General features: G+C 47.3%; 2 protein-coding genes across 15 annotated transcripts in view; one reads left to right on the top strand and one right to left on the bottom strand.

Annotated features, from left to right (window-relative positions):
- The window catches only part of PHC1 (polyhomeotic homolog 1), a 20,506-nt gene extending 3,047 nt beyond the window's left edge, over positions 1 to 17,459 (top strand). For 3 of the 8 annotated variants that reach the window (XM_086758620.1, XM_086758658.1, XM_086758630.1), the window contains exons 2-15: positions 1,091 to 1,239; positions 1,836 to 1,946; positions 3,282 to 3,359; positions 7,203 to 7,352; positions 8,312 to 8,467; positions 9,585 to 10,068; positions 10,379 to 11,139; positions 13,286 to 13,433; positions 13,543 to 13,751; positions 14,347 to 14,461; positions 15,144 to 15,252; positions 15,855 to 16,005; positions 16,588 to 16,819; positions 17,149 to 17,459. In XM_086758620.1, the coding sequence (XP_086614746.1) occupies positions 1,126 to 1,239; positions 1,836 to 1,946; positions 3,282 to 3,359; positions 7,203 to 7,352; positions 8,312 to 8,467; positions 9,585 to 10,068; positions 10,379 to 11,139; positions 13,286 to 13,433; positions 13,543 to 13,751; positions 14,347 to 14,461; positions 15,144 to 15,252; positions 15,855 to 16,005; positions 16,588 to 16,819; positions 17,149 to 17,303 (2,973 nt within the window). In that variant the 5' untranslated portion in view covers positions 1,091 to 1,125 and the 3' untranslated portion in view covers positions 17,304 to 17,459. Of the gene's footprint in view, positions 1 to 1,085; positions 1,240 to 1,835; positions 1,947 to 3,281; positions 3,360 to 7,202; positions 7,353 to 7,612; positions 7,732 to 8,311; positions 8,468 to 9,584; positions 10,069 to 10,378; positions 11,140 to 13,285; positions 13,434 to 13,542; positions 13,752 to 14,346; positions 14,462 to 15,143; positions 15,253 to 15,854; positions 16,006 to 16,587; positions 16,820 to 17,148 lie in introns of those variants that run through there. The other 5 variants (XM_086758649.1, XM_086758639.1, XM_086758668.1 and 2 more) reach the window with 4 other exon arrangements.
- Positions 14,022 to 26,195, bottom strand: M6PR (mannose-6-phosphate receptor, cation dependent). 7 transcript variants are annotated; one of them, XR_015260096.1, is made up of 8 exons: positions 26,089 to 26,195; positions 23,580 to 23,753; positions 23,223 to 23,395; positions 23,023 to 23,132; positions 22,688 to 22,818; positions 22,015 to 22,141; positions 21,752 to 21,855; positions 21,299 to 21,420 (listed from the first exon to the last, which is right to left on the bottom strand). XR_015260096.1 is itself a non-coding variant. In XM_086758742.1 (7 exons), exons 1-7 carry the CDS (start codon positions 26,097 to 26,099, stop codon positions 14,323 to 14,325), a joined length of 765 nt encoding a protein of 254 aa, XP_086614868.1. In that variant the 5' UTR covers positions 26,100 to 26,195; the 3' UTR covers positions 14,022 to 14,322. The 7 variants fall into 7 exon arrangements, 6 of the variants coding, with proteins under 6 accessions (XP_086614868.1, XP_086614823.1, XP_086614855.1 ...); XM_086758742.1 differs by lacking the exons at positions 21,299 to 21,420; positions 21,752 to 21,855 and adding an exon at positions 14,022 to 14,361; XM_086758697.1 differs by lacking the exon at positions 21,752 to 21,855 and having other exon boundaries at positions 19,706 to 21,420.

Here is a 26,195-nt window from a genome sequence, read left to right as displayed (position 1 = left end):
CAGCTGATGGTTTGGAAACAAACAGACTGTCAGTGATATGGAGACTATCAGAAGCTTTTTGGTTTTTTTTTGTTTTTAATCTTGCATATTCTTCTAAAAAGTAAATTTTTTTTTTCAGTGGAATTTTGTTGAATAATCACTTTTGCACTTTTCCCTCTTCTGACTCTAACTCCTTCTACTGTTACTCCCTGTATAGCCTATGTTTCTTGCTGCAGGAAACTCTGATCATCCCAATGTGTTACTGTTCTGCTAAGCACTCTCTTCAGTCTTACTTCTCTTCCATTTGGCTGATGAAAGCCTTCTCCAGTGCTTTTTCTGTCCTGTGGTTGACTGCAACTCATATTTTTGTCGCTGGAAGATCTCTCTGTCTCTGCATGACATCTTTAACAGCTTTCCCCTCACCAGTGTTGCCAGTGAACCCTTCATCCATTCTGCTTCTGACTCCATTCCTCCTGAAAGCAACTTGCCACCACAGTTACCAGCTTCCAGTCTAATATTCAATTTGCAATCTGTCAGGAACAAGACGTAGCTGGAAAGTCCATGTGATTAGAGAAAGAAAGAAACAATTGAAGGCTGGGTGCTAAACTGGGAGGAGGAGGGACTGAGTTGGTATATCTGCAGTAGGGCAGTGGAGCTGTAGGATAATCATAGCTTTTGTGGGACTGGAGGAAGAGACGATCAGAAGTTGCCAAAGTGCAGTGGGAGATGAAGCACAGTGCAATTCACCTCAGTTGACTAGCCTGTCTTGAAGCAGAAGTGATCAGATCTGTAACCAAATGATTGTCTGAATGAGCTGCAGCTGTTCCTTCATTTTGCTGGCTTTTTAAGAGTTCGGGATGCTGTAGCTTCCAACTGTGGCATGGCAATAAAGATAGAAGAATGTGTGTGTTACATTTCTGACTATGCTAATAAAAGATTTAAATCGTGAGTATGATTTCAGAACCCTGCCATCCCCAGTTTCCTGTGATGTAGCAAAGCTATGCGAGGAGCCTGGTACTGGGATATTCCAATAAAAAAAGCTGTGTAATACTGTGAAATACAGTTTGATTCTTTCTCTAGCCTGACTTGGTTTCCAATTCTCTCAGTGTAGACCTTCTCAGCCTGAGCTCCTGAGATCCTGTCACCATGGAGACGGAAAATGAGCAGAACTCCAGCTCTACCAGCGGGAGCTCCAGTTCTGGAGGAAGCACCCGTCCTCAGATATCGCAGATGTCTCTCTATGAGCGACAGGCAGTACAGGTGAGACGTGGTTGTGTTCTAGGATGGCATCAGTGGAAGGTGATGATGAGTCCTTTTGTGTTCCTCTGAGTTGTCGTGTCAAGGTGGGAGCATGCTTGAGGGACTGTCATTTTCAGACTTAGAAATTCTTGTGCTAGGTCTGATGTTTAGCTCCTGTAGCCTTATGGTGTGCTTCATGTCTTATAGGTTACTCCTCCGGTCTCCAGCCTCTTAGATTTAATCCGTACTGTGATTCAAGAGGTTGATTTTAGCCCACTGTCCTAGAGCAAATAATTCAGTTTCTTATCCCAGTTGCTTTATATAGTATATATCCTCCATGAGCATACTATACTGGAACACTTACCTGCCTGGTTGAGCACACACATCCTCAAAATCCTGGAGTTTAATAAAGTCTTGCAAGTATACTTCCCACTGGAATAAATCTGTGATTCACTCTGTTACCACATTTGTAGCTGTACTATGTATTTTGATGTACTGATCTTTTTTCATGGAGTCTAGGGATGATCTTATGGCTGTTATTTGTGTTTTCAGTGCTCTCTCTAATCACATTTCAAGGGCATGCTATTTCTGACAATTGGGTTTTCCTTTTTCTCTAGGCCCTGCAGGCACTCCAGAGACAGCCCAATGCAGCCCAGTACTTTCATCAGTTTATGCTCCAGCAGCAGCTTAACAGTGCCCAGCTTCACAGCTTGGCCGCTGTCCAGCAGGTGAGTTGCCAAGGGGCAGGAGAGGAATTGGATCGTTCTCTGGGGAAGATCCTCTCTTTATACAATGACTTGTACACCAAGGTCATCCTGATCCACGATGAGACAGTGAGTCCCTAAACACATTGTTTTAAAGCTAATAAAAACAGCTAGTAAACTGGAAGCTTGATGCAAAGATTCATTTGGTTTTCAGGTACAGAGCAGGGGAGGATAAAATTTGGCATCGCCTTCAGAGAACTTGCACTTCAGAGGCCTATGACTAGCCCCTGCACCTTCTTTAAATAAAAGATGGGTGGTTAAATCAGCAGTGGATGCAGTAGTGTTTAAAAACTGTATTAAAGTCAACCATGGATTATTAGTTCTTGAGGAATAAACATGGTCTTGTGTACATGAAATTTGAGACAGTATCCTCTGAATTTTCTGTCTTGAAACTTAGTAGCCCATCCCTTAGCAAGACGGATCCGGAGTAGATCTTGTTCAGCCAGGAGGGTGTTTCTTTAATTGAGATATGTTTATACAAGTTGAGATATTTTATGTTGCGTAATTGTTGAGGGACTTTTTTTTTTCTGTAGCAACTTTGCTTACCAGACTTTATCATCAGTTGAAGATGGATTGTATGTGATGTGAATACAGTTCAGTCTCTGTAACAATATCTCCGTCAGTAGCTGTGCTTCTTGGCTGTTAGTGCAGGATTTAGTTGTTCTCAAAATCTCTACCTGTAGTTGTATAGCATAGATGGAATAGAATCCTCTCACTAGTTTTGCACAAGTCTTAGTTATAAAACTAATTAAACTCATACAGTGGAATTCCCATGGGATCATGGCGGGGAGTGGGGGAATCTAACAATATTTACATTCCTCCATGAACCATATGTGCTGTAATCTGAATTTTTTTATTTGGAGTGCTATCATTGCATTGTTACTAAACTGCCTAACTAGCCCAGAAAATTGTTAATATTGTGGAGAACGTCTGGATGTTAACAGTGGACTGCAGCATCAGAATGAGGGTTACAGTGTATAGTGTGACAAGCTGGGGCAGCAGTAGAGTGTGTACCCATGAGTTAAAGCACTGGAGGTCATGCACTATAAGGGTCTGTTGTCCACTGTTGTAGGTATTGTATAGGACTGAACTGGTTGGGGAAGAGGACGTACCTTGCTGAGTTGCTGCACGTGGTTTGTAGGGCATGGCAGAGAATTGTAGTGGTTAGATTGTGCTCCTGTTCTCAGGAATGGCAGAAGATGATGAAGGGACTTCATCATGTTTTAACAAAGCCAAGTGCTTGGGCTGGATTGAAAAGTTTGTTCCAGGTACTCATTTCTCTCTCAATCTCTCTTGCAGGCTACAATTGCAGCCAGCAGACAGGCCAGCTCCCCCAACACCAGCACCCCGCAACAGACCACCACCACCCAGGCCTCTGTAAGTAACTGCTCCCTTGTATGCATACCAAAGCCTCCCTCCCGCCTCCCGCCTTGTTCTTTCTCCTCTTTGTCTTTTAGGAAAGCAGTCAGCCAGGGAAACACAGCTTCTAAGAATACTGGGATTCCACAAGATGCAGACAACTTTGAGGATTTGGGATACTGTTGTTATTGGTGGGGGTTGAAGATATCAGAGAAGGTTTCTGAGTGGGAGAGGCCTCTTAGCTGGAAGGGTAGACACTGATCTCTCTTTGCTGAGGCTTTAGGGGTACATTGTCATGGATTAGAAAAGGATCAGGACTTTTAAGAAGGAGAGAGAGTCATGAACAGCTTGAAAGCGAATGCTCTTTTTTCTTGGGCAGAATAGTAGTTTGTTGAATGAGAAGTCTGGTTTTGTAGTGAGTATTGAGGAACTGGGATTTGTTCAGAGAGTGGATGAGTTGGTAGGGTAGAGATTACTTTGTGGGGTTTTTTTCCTTTACTTGAGAGGCTGGAGAAAATTATGTATTTCTTCTGGATCTCTTATTGCAGTTGAATGCTAACAGTGATGCTCAGGCTCAGCATACAAATGAGGTTAGCATACAGGACTTTGGCTGGTTTAGATTGTGTAGCCTCTAAGACAAGCCGTCTAAGGCAAGAACTTTTTTCTTCTTGGTCTCCTGTGGGATTCAGGAAGAAACTTAAAATATCTGTTCTTCAGGGCCCTGGGAGCAACAGTCAAGGATTCTGGGCCGCAGGTGGTCTTCTCATCAATCCTCCCAGTCGAAGGGAAGGGGCCTGAAAGGGCCAGACGAATCTGGCAGGTCAACTCATGGCTTAAGGAGTGGTGTTACAGCCAGGGGTTTGGCTGTTTAGACCATAGGACTTGCTTTGGGAAGCCTGGTCTACTAGGGGCGGACGGACTACACTTAACTGAGAAAGGGAAGAGTGTCCTTGGCCAAAGGCTTGCCAGGCTTGTCAGGAGGGCTTTAAACTAGTGTTGCTGCAGCAGGGGGAGCACAGTCCAGCCCACCACTGTCAGCATGGCACCAGTGCCAGCACCAAGTGCCCAGAAGCCAGGGAAGGATCGCAGGTAAGTGCGAGAGATGTGTAAGTGCGGACCAAAAGAACTCCTATTGCTCCAGCCAGCAAGTCGACTTTGTCGGGGGCCCATCTTAAATGTCTATATATCAATGCACGCAGCATGGGGAATAAACAGGAAGAGCTGGAGATGCGTGCACACATGCAGGGCTGTGACCTTGTTGGCATCGCGGAGATGTGGTGGGACGACTCCTACGACTGGAGCATTGGCATGGAGGGATATAGGCTTTTTAGGAAGGACAGGCAGGGGAGATGAGGAGGGGGTGTCGCTCTCTACGTCAGCAACTGGCTGGCACAGGCAGTCCAGGAGGACTTCCTCCTGCAGGCGATAGATAGATAGAGGAGCCGATGAGGAGGGGTGCCATGCTTGACCTTGTGCTCACCAACAGGGAGGGGCTGGTGTGGATTGTGAAACTCAAGGACAGCCTTGGCTGCAGTGACCACGACACAGTGGAGTTCAAGATCCATGGGGCAGCGAGGAAGCTACGCAGCAAGCTCTCTGCCCTGGACTTCAGGAGGGCAGACTTTGGCCTCTTCAGGGATCTGATGGGCAAAGTACCATGGGAGGCAGCCCTGGAGAGAAGAGGGGCCCAGGAAAGTTGCTCCATATTCAAGGAGCACCTCCTCCAAGCTCAGTGGCGGTGCATCCCGATGAAGAACAAGTTGAGCAAAAAGGCCAGGAGGGCCCATGTGGATGAGCAAGGAGCTCCTGGACCAACTGAAAATAAAGAAGGAAGCCTATAGAGGGTGGAAGTGGGGACAGGTAGCCTGAGAGGATTACAGAAAGGCTGTGTGAGTGGCCGGGGATCAGGTGAGGCAGGCTAAAGCCCTGACAGAATTGAATCTGGCCAGGGATGTCAAAAACAACAAGAAAGGCTTCTATAGGTATGTCAGGGAAAAAAGGAGGTCCAAGGAGAATGTAGGCCCCCTGCGGAAGGAATTGGGTGACCTGGTTACCCAGGACATAGAGAAGGCTGAGGTGCTCAATGACTTTTTTTCCTCAGTCTTCACTGATAAGGGCTCTTGTCTTGCCTCCCAAGCTGTGGAAGGCACAAGCAGGGACTGGGAGAATGAAGAACCACCCGCTTTACTGGAAGAGCAGGTTCGGGATCATCTGAGGAACCTGAAGGTGCACAAGTCCATGGGACCTGATGAGATCCATCCGCGGGTCCTGAGGGAACTGGCAGATGAAGTTGTCAAGCTGCTGATCATCATATTTGAGAAGTTGTGGCAGTCTAGTGAGGTCCTTGATGACTGGAAGAGGGGTAACATAACCCCCATTTTTTAAAAAGGGGGACAAGGAAGACCCGGGGAACTACAGGCTGGTCAGCATCACCTCTGTGCCTGGCAAGGTCATGGAGCGGATTCTCCTGGAAACCATGCTAAGGCACGTGGAAAGCAAGGAGGTGGTTGGTGACAGGCAATATACCTTCACCAAGGGCAGATTGTGCCTGGCCAATTTGATGGCCTTCAGTGATGAAGGCCATCAGCATCGGTGGATCAGGGACGATCAACTGATGTCATCTAACTGGACTTGTGGAAGGCATTTGACACTGTCCCACACGATGTCCTTCTCTCTAAACTGGAGAGACATGGGTTTGATGGACGGACCACTTGGTGGATAAGGAATTGGATGGATGGCTGCACTCAAAGAGCAGTGGTCAATGGCTCATTGTCCAAGTGGAGACCGGTGACGAGTGGCGTCCCTCAGGGGTCTGTGTTTGGCCTGGCCCTGTTCAACATCTTTGTCGGCGACATGGACAGTGGGATAGAGTGCACTCTCAGCAAGTTCGCTGACAACACCAAGCTGTGTGGTGTGGTTGACACACTGGAGGGGAGGGATGCCATCCAGAGGGACCTTGACAGGCTGGAGAGGTGCAAACTTGTGCCAACCTCATGAAGTTCAACCAGGCCAAGTGCAAGGTCCTGCATGCGGATTGGGGCAATCCCAGGCACAAATACAGGCTGGGTGGAGAATGAGTTGAGAGCAGCCCTGAGGAGCGGGACTTGGGAATGATGGTAGATAAGCAGCTCAACATGAGCAGGCAGTGAGCCCTTGCAGCCCAGAAGGCCAACCACATCCTGGGCTGCATCAAGAAGAGAGTGGCCAGCAGGTCAAGGGAGGTGATTCTGCCCCTCTACTCTGCTCTGGTGAGACCCCACGTGGAGTACTGCTTTCAGTTCTGGAGCCCCCAACATAAGAAGGACATGGACCAGTCCAGAAAAGGACTACGAAGATGATTAGAGGGCTGGAGCACCTCTCCTATGATCATAGGCTGAGAGAGTTGGGGCTGTTCAGCCTGGAGAAGAGGAGGCTCTGGGGAGACCTGATAGTGGCTTTCCAATACCTAAAGGAGGCCACAAGAAAGATGAGGAGAAACCCTTCGGTAGGGCCTGGTGTGACAATGGGGTAATGATTTTAAAATAGAGGGAAGTAGATTTAGATTAGATATTAGGAAAAAAATTTTTACACTGAGGGTGGTAGAACACTGGAACAGGTTGCCCAGAGAGATGGTGGATGCCCCATCCCTGGAAACGTTCAGGGCCAGACTGGATGAGGCTCTGAGCAACCTGATCTAGTCGGGGACGTCCCTGCTTCTTGCAGGGGGGTTGGACTAGATGACCTTTGAAGGTCCCTTCCAACCCTAATCATTCTGTGATTCTGTGATTCTATGATTCTGGCTGTACCCCAGTAAGTGAATTTGTACTTATTTCCTTGCCTCTTTCTCTTCATATATGATTTGGGGCTTTTCTGTATTTTAAGATCAACCTAGCCACCACATCAGCTGCTCAGCTGCTCAGTCGGTCACAGAGTGTGAGTTCCCCCAGCACCACAACACTGACGCAGTCTGTGCTCCTTGGGAATACCACCTCTCCACCTCTCAACCAGTCACAGGCCCAGATGTATCTCCGGGTAAGTGATGTGTATGCAAAATGTGTCCTGACCATGAACCCGACTTCCTAGCCACTTCAGTTTTTCACTGCTTGGGATTACCAGCGCCTTTGAACTGACTCTAGCTGTAAGGATGATGCACTATATCTTAAATTTAGATGGGAAAGCTCTTGTCCCTGAAACCAGAAGTTTAACTCTGGGCTTAGCTCTTGATATGAGCTTTGTATTGTGTGACGAAGGTGAGATCATTAAGGACTGTTGTTTATCTTTGCTCTTTGTAGATGTTAAAGATCCCATGGCACTTCTCACTAGAGTGTTAATGTGAAATATATACGCTAGACTTGAATATAGCCCACAGAAAAAAGCTACTCTTCTGGTTCAATGCTGGAACAGATATATGGTAAATTACTCTTCTTCTGCCACCGCTGAGTTCAGGGATGTAAGTCAGAATTCAAGTCTAGGAACAAATCAACGTGAACAAATAAGTCATCCTTTTAATCACTTTGAATTGCTGCTAAATAGAAAACATTAGGTTTGACTATATAGTCAGTCTGCAGTTTAGTTACCTACTTGAAAAATATTTTCTGTCTCAGTTGACTTTAGATACAGATTGTAATCTCCTTCTTTTCAAGCAACCCTGCTCTTGGATGTATGTATTTTATCACTGTTTCTCAACCAGTCCTGGATATACATCTGAAAATTCAATGATGCCCCAGTCTTTTAGCCAGCCTTGGGCAGTCTGTGGGAGTTGCCCCAGGCCCATGTTTGATAGAAGAGTGCTTGTTTCCATAAAGAAACTGTTCCAAGTTTCCTGCTCCTGAGGGTGATGTTCAGTGCTACAGTGCAGGGAGGGCTGAGGTTTTGCAATGTGTGACATTGCAGCCCAGTGTGGCTTTGTAATGTTTGCCTCTGGTTCGCTGTCTCTTTCTCTCTTCCCCTCTGTTCCTTTCATTCCATATCATCTGACACTCCCTCAACAGCCACAGCTGGGGAACCTGTTGCAGGTAAACCGGACCTTGGGCCGCAATGTGCCTCTTGCCTCCCAACTCATCCTGATGCCCAACGGGGCTGTGGCCGCTGTCCAGCAGGAGGTACCACCCACTCAGTCTCCTGGGGTCCATGCAGACACAGACCAGGTCAGTGACACTCCCTCCCAGAGTCTTCCCCTTCCCCTGCTCTCTGTCACCCCACACGCTGGTCTTTGTCTCCAGCTGCCCCTGTAGAGCAGATTAGCTCTATTTTATCCCCAATCTGTGTCCCTGTGCAGGCAGGAGATTCTGTTTTCTCTTGCCACTGTTTTTTCATGTTTGTTTTTTGCTTCCAGAGATGGGATTAATTTCTGCTTAAAATTTCTGGGATGAGCCATAGGCTGGATCAATCCCATCCTCACAGTTTCTTGATTGTCCTTGTATGAAAAGAATTGTTGAGTTCTGTGTCCAGTTTTCAGTCACTCTGCAATGAAGAGTCTTTGCCAGTGGTTGTATTTTTTTCACCCTGTTGGTTGTAAAGATGCCAAAGTCCGAACAGGCCAGAAGGTCTTAGCTCCTGCATTCATCTATAAGTAATTCTCCAGGTCAGGGAGCTGCCATGGCTTCCCATTTTCCTTGTCCTATCCCAGTCATTCTTGGTATGTCCAGTTACTTCATATTTTTCTTGTGTGGAGGACTTTCTTTGAAAGAAAGTCAGCTATGATCAAACTTGAAGATGACACTGCAATTGGAGGAGGAGTAAATACAGAGGATGTCCGCACCAAAATGCAGAGGAACTGGTGAAACTGGAAGGGCTGCAGGCCGTGAGTAGATCTGTGGGCCTGCTGAGTGAAAAGCCCTGCGCAAGGGGAGGAGGCAGGTGGCACAAAAATTGAAAAGGAATGACTGGTCTTTAAAGGGGTATCTCAGAGCTTTTAGAGCCCTACTAAACTGGATCCTACCAATAAAAGGGCAAGGCAGGCAGGTCTAAGGACTGTCCCACGCCTCAGAGAATGCCAGTGTCCTCACATGCTGTTCAGAAAGTGCCACGAGATCTTTAACTTCCATCAGAGACGGGGCAGGGGAGAGTTCAGGATAATGTGTTTCCTGGGGAGGGCTGCACCTGAGCTTTGCCCTAGAGTGTTAGCCAGCTCCCCATGTGAGACTTGAAGCATTGACTTTGCCTGCGTCCCAGTAAAGCATGTTGCTTATGTGTTCTCTGCCAAACTTCCAGAAAGTAATGTATGTAAAGCAAACAGGCTCTGTTTTGTATATGTGTTTCTAGGTGCAGAACTTGGCTGTGAGGAGCCAGCAGACCTCGGCACCCCAAGGCTCTGCTCAGAAGGCAGCTCTGCCAGGAAGTTCCCAGGCTTCAGGCTTACCACAGGCCACCAGCACGGGCCAGACTTTGGGAGTGGCTCAGGCCTCCTCTGGCAGTGCAGGCCAGACCCTCAACTTGAGCCAGGGGGCAGCAAGCAGCAATGGTGTCCCTGGGGGTGTGGTGGCAAGTGGTGTGAGCCAGACTTCAGCAGGATTGAGCCAGACCTCGGCAAGTGCCACTGGCAGTTGCCAAAGGAAAGGCACGGGGGTGGTTCAGCCATTACCGATAGCAGCTGCCCAGGCTGTGACTGTCAGTCAGGGAAGCCAGACGGAGACAGAGAATGCAGCCACAAAGAAAGGCGAAACGGACAGCGGTGGACAGCAAACAGTGGGCATGAACCTGACCAGGACCGCTACACCAGCACCCAGCCAGACATTGATCAGCTCAGGTCAGTGCAGACCTGTCCCATCTCTTTGATCTCACTGGGCGTTTGCAAGAGAGTGCTGTTTGAAAGCCCAGGGTGAGAAGTTTCCCAACATGCCTCCCAGCCTCTGTGCTACCGATGCCTGATCTCTAGGGGTTATCCCTCTCTGCTAGCAAGAGAAGTTGTTATGTCCTCTGCCGCTAAGCTTTCAGACATTTTGGAGCTTAATCGCTCAAACCAGTGCAGTGGCTGCCTACGTGTTTTTGTTGTTGTTCCCAGCTGCACTGTTGCTAACTTTTGTGCTCTTCTCTTTTCCCACTCTGTGTTTGTATAGCCACATATACACAGATCCAGCCACACTCGCTGATCCAGCAGCAGCAGCAGATCCACCTGCAGAAGCAGGTGGTGATCCAGCAGCAGATCGCCATTCATCACCAGCAACAGTTCCAGCACCGCCAGTCCCAGCTCCTCCACACAGCCACCCATCTCCAGCTGGCCCAACAGCAGCAACAGCAGCAAGGACCCTCTCTGACCCAACAGCAGCAGCAAGCTCAGCCTCCACAGCAGCAGGCTCCACCTCAAAACCAGCAGCAGGCTCAGACCCTTGTGGTGCAACCTATGTTGCAGTCCCAGCCACAGCCTGTGCAGCTCCAGCAGGACAGTTCTTGCCAGCCAGCCACCAAGTCACCTGTCCCAATTCAGTCAAAATCTCTGGTCACCCCTATCAAACCACCTCAGCTTGGGCCTGCCAAAGTGTCAGCAACACAGCAGCCTCCACCACATATCCCAGTGCAGGTAGTGGGTACTCGGCAGCAGGGCTCAGGCCAAGCCCAAGCACTGGGTTTGGCTCAGATTGCTGCAGCAGTGCCGACTTCCCGGGGAATGCCAGCAGTGGTCCAGCCTGTTTCTCAAGCCCATGCTGCTTCCCCTTCATTGTCTTCAGCTCCAGCATCCTCACAGGAAGCTCCTCCTCTCACCACAGGGGTGAATTTGGCACAAGTTCAAGGCACAGCCCACATGGTGAAGAGCCCAGCCTCCTCTCCAGTTGTGGCTCAGATGCCAGCAGCTTTCTACATGCAGTCTGTCCAGTTGCCAGTAAGTGATACCATTGAGGAGAATAGCAGATGGATTCTTTTTGTTTATTCCTAGGATACCAGTCGCAGTCCAGGTCCAGGTCAGTGGGATGGGATGGGTAAGGGATTTGGGTAAAGAGATGTGGAGACTTTTTCTCTCAAAAACACTAATTCAAATCTAACCTTTGGGTTTACTGACTACAATAATTTCTCTTCCATATTATCATTGGAAGGCTTGCGTGAAGTAAATAGATGAGACTCAGACCCTGCCCCAAATGGGGTAGGCGTCCTTTTCACATAGGAAATACCCCGTTTAACAATGTGGTGGGTTGACCTTGGCTGGCTGCTAGGTGACCACCAAGCTGTTCTATCACTCCCCCTTCTCAACAGGGCAGGGGGAGAAAAATACAACAAAAAGCTTATGGGTCAAGATAAGGACAGGGAGATCACTTAAGAGTTACTGTCACAGGCAAAACAAACTTGATTTAGGGAAATTAATTTATTTGATTGCAAATTAGTCAGAGTAAGGTAATGAGAAATAAGAACAAATCTAAAAAACACCTCCCCCTTCACTTCACAGACTCAACTTCACTCCCGGCTCTTCTACCTCCTCCCCCTGGGTGGTGCAGGAGGATGGGGAATGAGAGTTGTCAGTTAATGATGTTTTGTCTCTGCTGCTCCTTCCTCCTCATTCTTTTCCCTTGCTGCAGTGTGGGATCTCTCCCATGGGATACAGTCCTTCGTGAACTTCTCCAATGCGGGTTCTTCCCACAGGCTACAGTTCTTTACGAACTGCACCAACAGGGATCTTGTCCCCAGGGTGCAGTCCTTCAAGAACAGACTACTCCAGTGTGAGTCCTCCATGGGGTCACAGGTCTTGCCAGCAAACCTGCTCCAGCATGGGTTTCTCTCTGTGGGGCCTCAGGTCCTGCCAGGAGCCTGCTCCAATGCAGGCTGGCTCTCCACGGGGTGAAAGTGTCCTTCAGGATGCGTCCACCTGCTCTGGTGTGTGGTCCTCCACGGGCTGCAGGTGGCGCTCTGTTCCTCCATGGGCCTCTGTGAGCTGCAGGGGGAAAGCCTGCCTCACCATGGTCTGCACCATAGGCTGCAGGGGAATCTCTGTTCCAGCTCCTGGAGTACCTCCTCCTCCCTCTCCTTCACTGACCCTGTTGCTCTCACATATTTTCACTCCTCTCTTCAGCTGCCATTACACAGGTTTTTTTCCTCCTTCTTAAATATGTTATCACAGGGGTGCTACCACTGTTGCTGATGGGCTCCCAGTGGCAGGTTCCTGTTGGAACTGGCTGTAACTGGCTCTGTCGGACATGGGAGCAGCTTTTGGTGTCTTCTTCTCACAGAATTCACCCCTGCAGCCCGCCCACTACCAAAACCTTGCCCTGTAAATGGAATGACTGGCCTCTTTGTTGTCTCTCTCAGGAGAGAGACAGGAGCTGAGTGGGCCATGAAAGACTGAACTCCCATCTCCTCACTAGGTGTGGATACCTCCAGGTCAGAGACCCCTTGGTACATGGTGCCAGCCACTGACTCTAGGCCTCAGAGGATCCCCTAGCAACAGGCTATGCAAAGGAAAACAAATGGCTCATGTTCCAGAGGCATCATCCATGCTGCTCTGAATTATCCAGCTAGGGCCTGCCTAAATACCTGGGACAACTTTACAGCTCAGATATCCTTAGCCAGTTGCTGAGGCTGTTTCTAAACTCTGGCGGCTTCTTCAGGAAGGTATCACAGGGTTTATCTGATTGCTAGAGTATGGGGATAATTCTCCTCTTGTCCAACATGTTTCCCCTACTGTTTTGTCTCTCCTTCATTGAAATCTGTCTGATCTAGCCAAAAGCCTGTTCGGAAACTGCCGAGTGACTGCCATTCCATTTCTTTCTTCCTGGAATAATCCCTTGAGGTTCACACAATGTCTTGGTGTTATATCAATGGCCCAATTCATGTTGATACATGAAGTTTTGCTCCCTGCTAGGCAAATACTCGTAAGTAGAGGTGTGTAGTGTGAAACAGCTAGAGGCATTTCTAGGAGAAGGAACCAGGCTGGAGATGAAGTGTGAGGAAGCAGGATGCATCTTCCTTTTGGCTTCAGTCTGTCTTGTTATTTGCTTTGGGGCTCCTTTCTCTGCTTATGTTCCTCTTTATTCATGCAGGGCAAGTCTCAGACCTTAGCAGTGAAGCGCAAGGCAGAGTCAGAGGAGGATAAGGAGGAATCACACAGTGTCACTGCACTCCTGCCTGCCAGGTCCTCTCCTGTGGCAGACAGCCCCAAAAACATGGAGGAGAAGAGTGGCCTTGGAGGTGAGGTACAAAGGAGAGCTCTGTGTGTGCGTGCTAATGATCTGATCTCATATTCCATTTGAAGTAGATGGAGCAAAGGTTGCTGACTCCTGTGCTGTTAACTTTCCAGATAAGTCTGATCCTGCTGTCATTGCAACCCCAAATACCACCTCAAGTGAAGGAGCATCAGTCACCCTCACCTCTGCTCCCACCCCAAACCTGGCGATGGTGTCACGTCACATGGGAGACTCCAAACCCCCACAAGCCATTGTCAAGCCCCAGATTCTTACGCATATCATTGAGGGCTTTGTCATCCAGGAAGGAGCAGAGCCATTTCCAGTAAGGATTCTCTGCTGTGGCGGAAGGAGACATAGCACTCTCTTGAGAGGGTGGGGGGCTTCAATTTTAGGATAGGAGTTTCTTTCCCAGTGTTCCAAGTCAGCATTTTTAGCCTGAGACATAGACAGCAAAGAGGAAGGGAAAAAGAGGGAGGTTAAGTGGAGAGACATTAAGTAGTGACATTAAAGAGAATGGGTTGGAAGGAGTAAAACAAGTGTGATGTGAACTGTTTTCTCTAACAGACCACAAAGCAATAATTTATGCAGAAACTGTAAGAAGATTCTTCTCTCTGATTTTTAGTGAGGGAAAGATGCACTGCATTTTGAACAAGCAGCAAGTGAAGTTAAAGCAAATATGGGGAAATACAGTTACATGGAATTGCAGGATATTCGAGGCAGATAGTACTTAGTGATCTTTGAATGAACTGTCAATTTTGTGAGTCAGGAAGGAGTTCAGCATCTCTCATTTCCTAGTAGGCAGAGGGATTCTTCTGTGCTGTAATAAGGCATGAACTGTGATAAGATACATCTTGCAGAGGGTGGTGACCACAGAGAATCCTTTACTGATGGGCTCAACTCTTTCTCTTCCTGTCCAGGTGGGTTGTTCTCAGCTGCTGAAAGAATCGGAGAAACCACTGCAGGGAGAGGCTCCTTCTGGCCAAAGTGAACACCTGTCTAGCAATTCTCCGGGAGGGGACAGTGCTTCTATGGGTGAGTTTCAGCACCAAGAGGCCTAGCTAGTGTTACTGGAAGTTTCTGCTCTCAGATACTGTATTACTAACTTTATACATTATGGACTTGTATCCATTCCTGCCTTCCTGCTAACTCCTTAGACTCAAGCTATGAACATGATCTGGTTGAACTCCCCTTGCAGGGGAGTTGGACTAGGTGACCTTTAAAGGTCCCTTCCAACCCTAACAATTACATGGTTCTATGACCTAGGATCTCCTTTTCTTGAGTGCTAGAATACGATACTTTTTTGTTGTTGTTCATATGGTCTAACACACCCTGTGTCAGCAGTAAGCAGAAGAATCTGAACTGTATCTGTCTCTGAAGGCTGTGAAGGATGTGTGGACACAGCAGAGAGTGCAGTGATGGAGATTTGCCTCCCACTCTTGTAGGATATAAGGGATATGCTGTTTTTGCTTGTTCAGCAAGACAGTACTGACAAGGAGAAACAAACTGCTCTGTCCAATATCCTTAGGTCCTATTTAGTGGATCTTCTGCCTCTCTTTCCCCAGCTTATTTCCCAAGCTAACTGCTTAGTAGATTCAGTAGGGAATGGTGCTTGGAATCTTTCTGCTCAGAAGAAGAGTAGTGGAATGGGGAATCATCGTGTGTGATCTGCTTCAGTTCAGATCATGGACTGGTGTGTATCTCTGTACCTCACTAGAGCTTGATGAGAAGGCAAACTTGCTGAAATGTGAATACTGTGGGAAGTATGCCCCAGCAACCCAGTTCCGTGGCTCCAAGAGGTTTTGTTCCATGACCTGTGCTAAAAGGTAATAGCAAGACATAATCTTCCTTTTCTCTGACTACATGTTCTCTGGAACTCGGCATGTGCCCCTTCTCCAGGTAGTGTACAACACTTCACTACATCTGATCCTCCCTCTGTGGGATGCACTGGCCGCAGAGATCCTTTAGGACTCTAAATGATGGAGAGGTGAAGGTAGTGTTGAGTGTAAACAGGATTTGTGACTTGCTCAGAAAATGAAATGGGAAGGGGGAAGTTCTTGGGCTCCAAAGAACCTCTCTAACTAACTAAATGAATACATACTGGTAGCTGTCTGCTCTATTGGTACCAGACAAAGACATGAGCAAGCATTGGGGATAAAACGTGGGGAGAAGTTAGACTAGTCATTGTTGCCTCTTAGAGTGCTTGTTATGGAGGAGTGACTTAAATGACCCTTCAGATGTTAGGTGAAGACTCAGGTGTCCAAATATTTCTTGTGTCAGAAGTCTGGACTGGCTCCTTCCAAGGGGAAGTCTTAGAAGGAGAAGGAACAGAACTTGATGGTAAAGAGGAGTTTTATCCCCATCTAGAGCAAGGAGAAGCGATAAGTTTAGATAGTTGCTGTTTCCTAACTGCTTCTACTTATTTGAGGTACAATGTCAGCTGCAGCCATCAGTTTCGGCTGCAGAGAAAGAAGATGAAGGAATTCCAGGAAGCTAACTATGCTCGCGTGCGCAGACGAGGACCACGGCGCAGCAGCTCTGAAATTGCTCGAACAAAGATCCAGGGCAAGCGCCACAGGGTAAGGACTGAAGTTTGCCTCTGTCAAGGCAGGTCTCAGTGTAAAAGTTGTCACTGCTGGATGTACTACTTTCTCACAGTAAATGTAGTCATACAGAACATGCCGAGTGCACACTGACACAGTTGTTACACAAGGCACAGTGAGCTGTTCTAATCACTCATTGACTGCAGAAAGTGGATTCACATTTGTACTTGTTCTGTTCACTCCTGCATGTGTCTCAGTGAGTAAGATCAGCTGACAGCCTTAGTAGAAAACAATTCACTTTTCCAGTTTGATTAGCATTCTTCCACATGAATTATTTGAATCATTATGTGAGAATCAAATAAGCTTCAGTGCTGATGTGAGGAAGAGGAATGGGCTGGGGGAGGATGGGGACAAGGAAGAGGAAGGGAGGCGAGAATGAAGTCTCTCCTTTCTGGCATCAGGGAGCTCTTGTGTCAGCTGCCCCTGGACCAACAGCCTGAGACAGTTGTCCCAGATTGTTAGGACAACTTCTGCTGTTCCCAATGTCGTCTTGCATCTAGTAATTGCGAATTTCTTAAAAAACACCTTTTGTTTTCTTTCTTTCCTATGGGCTTGTAGGGCCAGGAAGACTCGAGTCGAGGCTCTGATAACTCCAGCTATGATGAAGCTTTGTCCCCTACATCTCCAGGACCCCTGTCAGTAAGGGGCAGTCATGGAGAGAGGGACCCGGCAAACTCTAGTATGGCCCCACCTATCCCAGATCTGCATGGCATCAACCCAGTCTTCCTGTCTAGCAATCCCAGTCGTTGGAGTGTGGAGGAAGTGTACGAGTTCATTGCATCGCTGCAAGGTGAGGTTAAGATCCTCTCCTGCATTCCTGTGATCCAGTAGTGTGGGGAAATTTGTTGGCTCTCTTTCTGGAAAGAAAGTGGTGTCAGAGGTGCCTAGTGCTTTTGTTGTACTTTTGTACATGTTTCTGAATTGGAGTAGGTCATACAGATGGATGACCTGTACTCTTCAAGTAGCATGTGTCCTCAAGCAGACTGTGGAGTAGAGTGGGGAGTGTAGTTGGTTAGATTCCTACGTTGCTTTCTGTACCTGCCAGAGGCCCAAATAGTAGGAATGAGGGGAGTGCCAAGGGCACATCTTTTTCTCAGTGCTGGGGTTTCGGTTTCACAGGGTGCCAGGACATTGCTGAGGAATTTCGGTCGCAGGAAATTGATGGCCAGGCCCTGTTGCTTCTGAAGGAGGAACACCTTATGAGTGCCATGAACCTCAAGCTGGGACCAGCTCTCAAGATCTGTGCCAAGATCAATGTCCTCAAGGAGACCTAACAACTCTGAAACCAGAGGCCTCACTTTTGCTCTGACCCCACGCAGCTGCCAGCTTTGGAGCATCCTGCTGGGCGGGGAAGAATGGGACAGTCCCCTGCAGTCTTGCATTCAAGAAGAATGAGAAGGAATTTAACTGATTGAAACTGCCATACACAAGTCCGTGTCTTGGTCTCTCAATGGTGCTACAAGTGGGAGAAAAACTCTCACGTGGGGCCTTGAAACATCTTCCTGATTTTGAATTTGCCTCTCCTATATACCACATAAAGACATGAAGGGGACCTCTTTCTGTTTTAGGCAGACTTTTGAAAGGGAACTGCCTTTGCCCCTTTTTGCTAGTAGACCTGCTGCCTGCAGCCTGCAGGTCTACTAGGTAGATCTTGGTTTTGAATCTCACTGTGCCAGAACTTGAGGCATAGGAAGAGCTGGCCCCACATGGACATTGGGAGCAGCTGTGCTTTTGGGGCATTTAGGAAGGGAAACTAGTAAATTCCAAGTGACAAGAGGTGGACAAACAAGAATTTGAGCAAAAGGGGTTGCTGCTGTTCCACACTGAAAACAAATACCTGGGCTGCTCATGAACTGGGCTTAATAGCCATTCCAGCACGCATACCAAACTTGAAGGCCTGCGGCAATAGGAGCTGCCTTAGCTTTACTGTCTCCTGTAGAGATGCAGAGTGAAGCTAAAGTATTGTGGCAGCTATTTGCTCCAGATGTTCCTCTCTGAACCAGACAGAGGAGGATGTATCCCAAGTACTTATGACAAGGTGATGGGAAAATTGAAGGGGAGGGGGATTGTCTTACATTAGGGAACTCTGCAGCACTACATTTGTCTCCCCATTGTGCTGAGGCATAGTTTACAGATCCAAAACAGTCTCCAGAAGTGCTAAGGCTCTTCATAAAATGGTCTAGGGTTTTTTTTTTTAAAACATCTTTTATCAGTTTGTATTATTTTTGTGTCTGTCTTCATTTTCCTCAGGAAAGCTTATGGGACAAAGTTTAAGCTAACTGGCAGGATTGTATTGCCTGCTCCAGGATTTTTTTTTTTTTTTTTTTTGGTGGTGTATAACAAATATTTCACTTCCTCAGTTAAAAAAAAAAAAAACAACCAGAAACACACCTGCAAGCAACTGAATACTAAGCCTTTAATGCTATGTCTCCTTTCTAAGGGGTAGAATTATGTCACAAGCTGAGTCCCTACTTTTCAGCCTCTCTGGGTTTGGGTATTTTAAAGACCAAATATGGTATTCTGAAGTTTTGTATACAGATAGACAAAGGTAAAACCCTGGGCAGAGTTCTCTTCCAGAAGCACCTCTGCTTCAAACAGGCAAAAAAACCCCTGAAATTACACAAAGCAGGAAGAGGTAAGTGCCCTAGACCAAAATACCTGAAAGCAAGATGATTTTATAAACCATGTGTCTCTGCTTTTCTGTTTTCAAAAGTTCCACGTGAATATTTGAGTGAAACTTAAGACTGTTCTGTGAGGAAAGCACCTACTGTTGCAGGAAAGCTGTAGTAGCATGGGAGAAGGCCTGATAGCATAGGTAGGAGAACATTAGAGATCTTTGGAAGGGGCTCTTTATTGATCCATGTTAGAAAAAGAGAGGGGGAAAGTGCTTAGATGGATAAAACATGGCAGCAGCTTCCTAGTCTTAACTGTACTGTTGAATCTCACTTTAATGACATCCTCAGACCTGTGAGATAAGACTTCTGAGGTTCCATGAATGAAAGCAGGCCCAAAGGAAGCTGCCCATGCTTGCACCCTGATAACACTATTTGGTCTGATGTAACTTGAGGGCAGGGACTGGGGTGGTTAGAACCTCTAACAGCAATGAACTGAGGAAGGCTGCTCTTAAATAATGTTATCCTTAGCAGGGTGGGTCTGATGAAAGTCTTTGACCCTTGGCAAGGCAGGCAGGCAGCTAGCCTGCCTATGGTGCTAGCTACTTCTGAGGACCAGATTTTATTTGAGTCAAATGGGAAGGGTTCACTACTTTATTTCATGTTCTTAATAAAAAAAAATGCTTGTTCAAGCTTTGCAGGTCTGGCTGCTTTTTGACCCCCCTCCCCCACCTGAATGTTAACCTAGTATTTGAAGAATACAACCTTTATCAAAAAGTTTTGATTTTTATTGTTGCAGACAACAATATAGGACAGTCTTCCCATCCATAACTACCTGAGCTTTTAATGTTTCAGTTTTGAAAGATGTATGTACCCCTCCCTCTTAAGCCCTAAGGGAACTAGAGTGATACATGGTGGCAGCAAAAAACCGATACACTAAGAAGACAAAATCCATTCCAGGCAAGAGTAGTTCAGGCAGGCACAAGGCACCACACACTAAGGACCCTTTTGGGTAAGATGCTCTGGCACCAAAGAAATCCTGTCACATCAGCACAACACTTAACCAGGTTTTTTGGTCATTTTATTTTTTAAAGTTGTATTTTGTACAAAAAAATTACCTTAAACACCACAGTGATAAACAGTAACAACATACTTAGTGACTTCCTATTTCTCCCATGTTATGAGAGAGACTGAGACTGTAACAAAAGTCAAAAGAAAGCAGGAATTGTTTGCCTACTTCAAATCCAGAAGGAAGGAGGACTGCCCCTTTTCCCTCAGTGTCACTGTTCAGACTGCTTTGGCAGTATTAAAAATACATGAACCTTGTCAGTACTCCGCTGTTAACAGTAGTGGCTTGTTTATTCACCATGGACAATTCTCTGCCAGTCTACAATAGGGCAGAATGGGATTGTTTAGTCTAGCCCCTCAAGTAAAAAGCCATTGGGAATCAAGGTGCCAAATTATTGAAGGTTCCCATTAAGCCTTAACAACTCAACTGTACCTGCTTTTCACCAGGGCCCCAGGAGAAGATCTCTCTCACTCCCAGCCAGCAGCAGTACCAGAGTACTACCTGCACAGGGCAAGTGTCTCAAAATTGGTCTATACCATGCTTATGGGGACAGTGATGTGTTAGCATTCTTATCCTGGGCTTCTATTGTTCCTTTTTTATAAAAATAAATTCTGGTAGCCTCACAGGAAAATCTGCTGCAAAACAATGAACTTCTGTAGAGCGTAAAATCACAATCACAGTGACTTGAGCTGTGTGGGCAGTCACCTTGGGAAGCTTTTAACAGACCTCAAGTGGCAACTACCTGTCTCATTTTGCCTTGATGTCAGTTTCAGTAAATATTCCCTTTACTTAGTAGAACATCATTCCTATTTGCTTCTCAATGATTGAGAAGACAGAAACAATATTTTGACTGAACTAGAAAGTCACAAAACTGTATTTAACTCCTATAGTTTTATAGCATTGCCCCTCTCCAGTCTGAGAGGATGGCATGCATCCCTTTACATCTGTTGAAGGAAACTGGTCCGTACTCTTCAACATACTACCATCAGGAAAAGAAAAGACTGCAGAGGTGCCTCTTCCATCTCCACGGAGTCTGCCATAAAGCACCCTGTAGGTTATGCTGGCAGAAATGGTGCAAAACAGCACAGAAGCTAGAAAAGCTGAAAATGCATTAATAAGAAAAATAATTCCAGTGTCTTACAGATCCTGTAAACCCTAGGTGGGGGTGGGGGAAGAAGACAGCAAAGATCTCTCCTACAGCCTCAGCTGTTTTAACCCATGGCCCCCCTGCTCTCTGCACTGATCCATGGCCCTTTTATTCCTCTCAATAATTCATCTTCCATTCCTGCTTAGTGTTGAATACTCATATTGCTTTCTTGCTGTCTTCTACTCAACTCTCAGCACTTCCCCGCCTCAAGCTCTGCTGCATTTTTACAAACCTAAAACAGCTTTATACTCATAAGACATGCCATCAGGGACCAGTACTGTTCACACTTAGAGGCATCCATGGGACTTGACACATCAGAGACAGTGAAAGCAAATAGTGTAAAGAAAATCAGAAGCGAGAGAAGGAAACCTGGCTGGGAGGCTCCCAGCTAAACAAGCACTGGGGAGATGGGGAGAAAAGAACTCATTGTTGAAAGCCTATCACATTGATAGCAAGTGGTCATCCCGTTCTTCAGATTCCTCTCCCAGCTGGTCATCACCCACACCACGGTAAGCAGCTGGTGCATTTCGAGGCTTAGATCGGCAGACAAAGTCACAGCCATCCTACAAGCACAGGATATTCACCAGAATCAGACTATAAGCAGTGGACTCAGCATCCAAAGCAAAGCAGCTGCTGTGATTTCTCTTTTGCTAAGGGATTATGCCTATTACCTGTGCTATCTGTGACAGGTCCCCAAAACTTGTCTTGACAAGAGAAGCACACATACAGACATCCTACTTGGTCTTGAAAGCTCTGGGCATACTGATTAATAATATGCAGCAAGATCAAGCCGAGATGAGCAAGGAGGATAAATGGCACTGCCTATGATGACCAAGGAAGGGTTTCAAGGAGTCTGACATGAACATTTCACAGTCCCCAGCTTAACATTCCTACCTGGAAAGTGTTAACCACTAATGAGCATGTGTTGTACTTTGATATGTAGCAGTTGCAGGATATCATCAGGGAATCAGTCTTAGCAAGGATTCAAAAATAGAGTACTGAAAAATAAAACAGATATCCTCTTCTTCTGCCTCAAGGTAGACTACCCTGGTGGTAGGTCTACCTAAGAGACATAGTCCACAAAGACAAGGCAGATGCCATTTTCTCCTATCCTAACATATGGGCCAGGCTGGGGATATATAGGCATTTTCACTCACCGCTACCAAATTGCCCAAATCTTGCCAGAAGGTAAAGTGAGGAAACTGCTCCATGCCCTTTGCTCCCATTACAAGGCGCTGGTAGAGGAACCCACCAATGATGTAGACTGCAATCAGTGAAGCAAACCTGGAGGGCAGAATTAAAAAAAAAAAAAAAAAAAGCTGATGAAATCCTATAGACAACATACTCCCAGCCAGCTACCTACCTCCAGTTGGTATTGGAGCAAGTAGCTAAGCACCACTCAAGAACAGAGCTATAAACAAAGACCAGACCAGAAAAGATCCCCAAAATATTGATCTGCTGATAGAAATCTTTCAGCAGCATTACATGAAGTAGTGCTTCTAAACACAGAGAAAAAGAGTCAAGATTCCTAGACTGGAATTCCTAGCTCTAGCAAAGAGCTGTTGTACAATTTTAGGAAGTCATGTCTTCCATATTTCAGTGCACTTGTCTGTAAATTATGAAGGAGGATGCCTACAGGGAACAGAGCAGCTCTGCAGCATCATGCCTTGAGCAAGAGCTTTTGTGCAAAAAGCTCACAGACATAAGAACATCTAAGCGTGGCTGTGGATAGGTATACTGCAATTATCTAGTTTAATACAGCATTTGCTATGTTTCCAAATGGCACTAGAGATTATGGCCCAGACATGGAAAGCTCTTCCAATGACTCACGTGATCAGTAGAATGGAGCCAATGCTGAGGTGGGAATCCTCAGCTGGACAAGCTACACTGCTGTCCATCTCAAAGAGGTAGAAACAGTCCTGCTCCTTTTCCCGCTCTTCTGAAATAATGCTGAATGAACTCTGCAATTTGGGAAAAGTCAAGTCATGTAAAAATACAATCAGACATGCTAAACTTCACCAGAACACAGTTTTATCACTGTTAGTAGAGCTAGCAACAGACACTGGAGGACAGAAAACCTTGCTGCCTCCTCAAAGCCCTTTTGCTTATAAACAACCATTTGTCTGGCAGCCTCCTGCTTTTCTTCTCCCTTATGTGTCACTCACCGCTGTAACTCCCCGCTTGCAAGAAATCATTATCACAGCTCTTCTCTTCTCACCACTGCAGTGACTGCCATATGAATCACCTCCTTTATAAATCAGCATGATCCAATCACCTACCAAGACAGAAACAATATACACTGCAAATCCAGATCAGGAGACAAAAGGCAAATACTGAGTAAGAAAAGTATTGAGTGGTATCTTACTTCCATTGAAGACCTGGGTTTCGTTGATTCTTCCTATCACTGTGGTCTTTCCATTCTGTCTATCTGTTTGCACCAGGCCACCAAAATCATGCAAGGTGCTGTTGACCTCCCTGCACACCCTGAAATGGTAGATGTAGTTTTCTGTCTTATCTTTCTCCACAGTCACATTAAACCTGCAGCAAGAACACGGAACAGACAGCCCATAGGATTACAAAGAACAAGGCTCAGAGCAGTGGACACTTGAGATCTGGAAACCCGTCAGAGCCCAGTCTGCAGCCCGGCCCTAAATCTTCCCCTCCTCTCAGCCTAAGGGTAGGCACTGTACAGCCCCAAGGCCTGCAGGGTGTTGTACTGTACCTCATTTGGCTCAGGGGCTCTAGTTTCTTCAGCAGGGCTCTCTCCATTTGCGACTCGCTGCTCTCATCACCAATCACATCACAGCTCCCCTCTTTCAACTGTTCAGCTCCCACACTGACAGCAAAGGCCATGAAGACGATCAGCACAGCAAAAGTATGGCAAGATGATGACATCCTGGACACACAACACAAAGAACACAGAGGATTAACTGTTTTAGCCCCCTGCAAACTAACTTCAGGGTCATGGAGTCAATGATGGTCACTTCCTCAGTCCTGACTGCAAAAAGGAGAAGTCAAAATCTAGAAACATCTCACAGTTCCCAAGAGACACTAAATCGGCATATCTTGCCCAGTCAAAGACAATTCATGGGGCTGGTTTGGTATTATTTTCCAAATTTTGCCTCAGGACCACAAGAAGTTTTGCTGCGGAGCATATTAATTAGCATTGAGTCAGCCAGCGCAGAGCCCAGCAGGCTGAACACTGGAGTAAGTTTCAGGCATAAGCCATTGTTTATTACTGCACTGCACCGAGACACCAGTCAGCAGAAAATTATTTACCTGGCCTCTAATCAATCCTCTTTCCAGCTCTTGCGTGAAAAGCCTGCAGAGAAGAGCCACTGTGGTTAGTCAGGCTCTATTTGTTCAAATGCCTTAATCTTAATAATTATAACTATGTTACCTTTCTAGCACTACTTGCATAGAATCATAGAATTTGGGTTGCAGGAGACCTTAAAGTTCATCTAGTTCCAACCTCCCTGCCTTGGGCAGGCACACCTTCCACTAGACCAGGTCGCTTGAAGCCCCATTCAATCTGACCTTGAACGCTTCCAGGGATGAGGCATCGACAACTCCTCCAGGCAACCTGTTCGAGGGCCTCACCACCCTGACTGTAAATAATTTCTTCCTTATATCTAATGTAAATTTAACCTCTTGCAGTTTAAGGCCATTATCCCTTGTCCTATATGCCCTTGTAAAAAATCCCTCTCCAGTTTTCCTTAGGCCCCCTTTAGGTACTGGGAAGGTCTCCCCAGAGCTTCCTCTTCTCCAGGCTGAACAGCCCCAACTCTCTCAGCCTGTCCTCACAGAAGAGGTGCTCCAGCCCTCTTATCTTTGTGGCCCTCCTTTGGACCCTCTCCAACAGGTCCACATCCTTCTTATGCTGGGGGCTCCAGAACTGGACACAGTACTCCAAGTGGGGTCTCACAAGAGCAGAGTAGAGGGGAAGAATCACCTCCCTCAACCTGCTGATCATGCTTCTTTTGATGCGGCCTGGGACTTGGTTGGCTTTCTGGACTGCAAGCACACATTGCCGGCTTCTCATCAACCAACACCCCAAGTCCTTCTCAGAGCTACTCTCGATCCATTCTCTGCCCAGCCTGTATTTGTGCCTGGGATTGCCCCAGCCCACATGCAGAACCTTGCATTTGGCCTTGTTGAACTTCATGGGACCACCTCTCAGCCTGTCCCTCTGCATGGCATCCCTTCCCTCCAGCATGTCAACCGCACCTTAGCTCACTTTAGCTGAGAATCTGAAAGTGTTTAATAATGCTAAGCTGCAACTTTACAGAACAGTTTTCTTACATTTACTCAACAAAAGAAAGAAAGGAGGAAACTGAAACATTCTATGTAAGATCCAACTGAAGAGGCAGTAATGGAGATAATAATGAAATCCAGAAGATTTGGCTTTCAGGTTAGTGTTAAAATTACATATGAAACATTCAATGATTGTAGCAGCCAACCACAGTGGCTCAACAGATTCCCCTCTGCTTCTCCCATCACAGATTTCAGTAAAGCTCCAGATGCTGGCAGAAAGCAACCAACAGACTGGCAACTAAATAAGCACCTGGATGCAGCCAGACAGACTGCCTGCTAGAGCGATAGCCTGTTTTGCTGAACATAATGATTACCCCCAACCCCTGCAGACCCCATCGTGACAGCTTACAGCTGCCAAGCCAGCTCTCTGATTGCCACGGAGGTCAGACTCAAATAAGATGAGGTCAGACACACTGAAATGAGGAAGCCCGTGACAGAAGAACTTGTGATTTGTCCCTCACAAGACCAAAGGCAGCAGCCTGCAGCGCTAGCCACAGCTTTTCTGGGCAACTTACTGGCAAACGCTTCACTCACATGCAGGCCGAAGCAAAAAGCGACACAACGACGCTGTTCTCTTTCCCTTGGCCAGTTATTGCTCCGGCTGACAGTCCCGCAGCCCGGCTGCTGCTGCCCGGTGCTGGGACGGAGCCGCCCGCCCGGGGCACAGCGCGGTTTCACCCCCGCGGCGGGCCCGGAAGCCCTGGTGCCACCCCGCCTGCCCCCCGGCTCTCCACCTCCCTCCCTTCCTCCCGCTGGCCCCCTCGGCGCCCCCCCCGCCCCCCCGCCGCCCGCCTCGCCCCGCCGCACCCACCTGCTGCCACACCGGGCCCCCCCCCCGCCGCGCCGCACCCACCTGCTGCCACACCGGGCCCCCCCCTCGCCGCGCCGTCCCTAGAGAAGAGCGACCCGCCGCTCACGAGCGTCCCATGCTGTGCGCCCAGCCGCGACGGGGCAGCCCGGGGACCGCGGGCACGAACAGCGCCAGCCTCCTCCGCGCTCCCAGCAGCTCACCCTCACTCGCCCA

Source organism: Chlamydotis macqueenii, chromosome 1, assembly GCF_036417535.1.
Source record: "Chlamydotis macqueenii isolate bChlMac1 chromosome 1, bChlMac1.mat, whole genome shotgun sequence".
NCBI lineage: Eukaryota > Metazoa > Chordata > Aves > Otidiformes > Otididae > Chlamydotis > Chlamydotis macqueenii.
The sequence above is the reverse complement of the archived record's forward strand: the minus strand, read 5'-3'. Positions and strand labels throughout refer to the sequence as shown.

Coding starts and splice junctions, on each gene's coding strand:
- M6PR (XM_086758697.1), bottom strand. Junction 22,819..23,022: donor GCAAGCGGGGAGTTACAGCG/GTGAGTGACACA, acceptor CCCAAATTGCAG/AGTTCATTCAGCATTATTTC. Junction 22,142..22,687: donor GGCTCCATTCTACTGATCAC/GTGAGTCATTGG, acceptor TCTGCCCTCCAG/GTTTGCTTCACTGATTGCAG.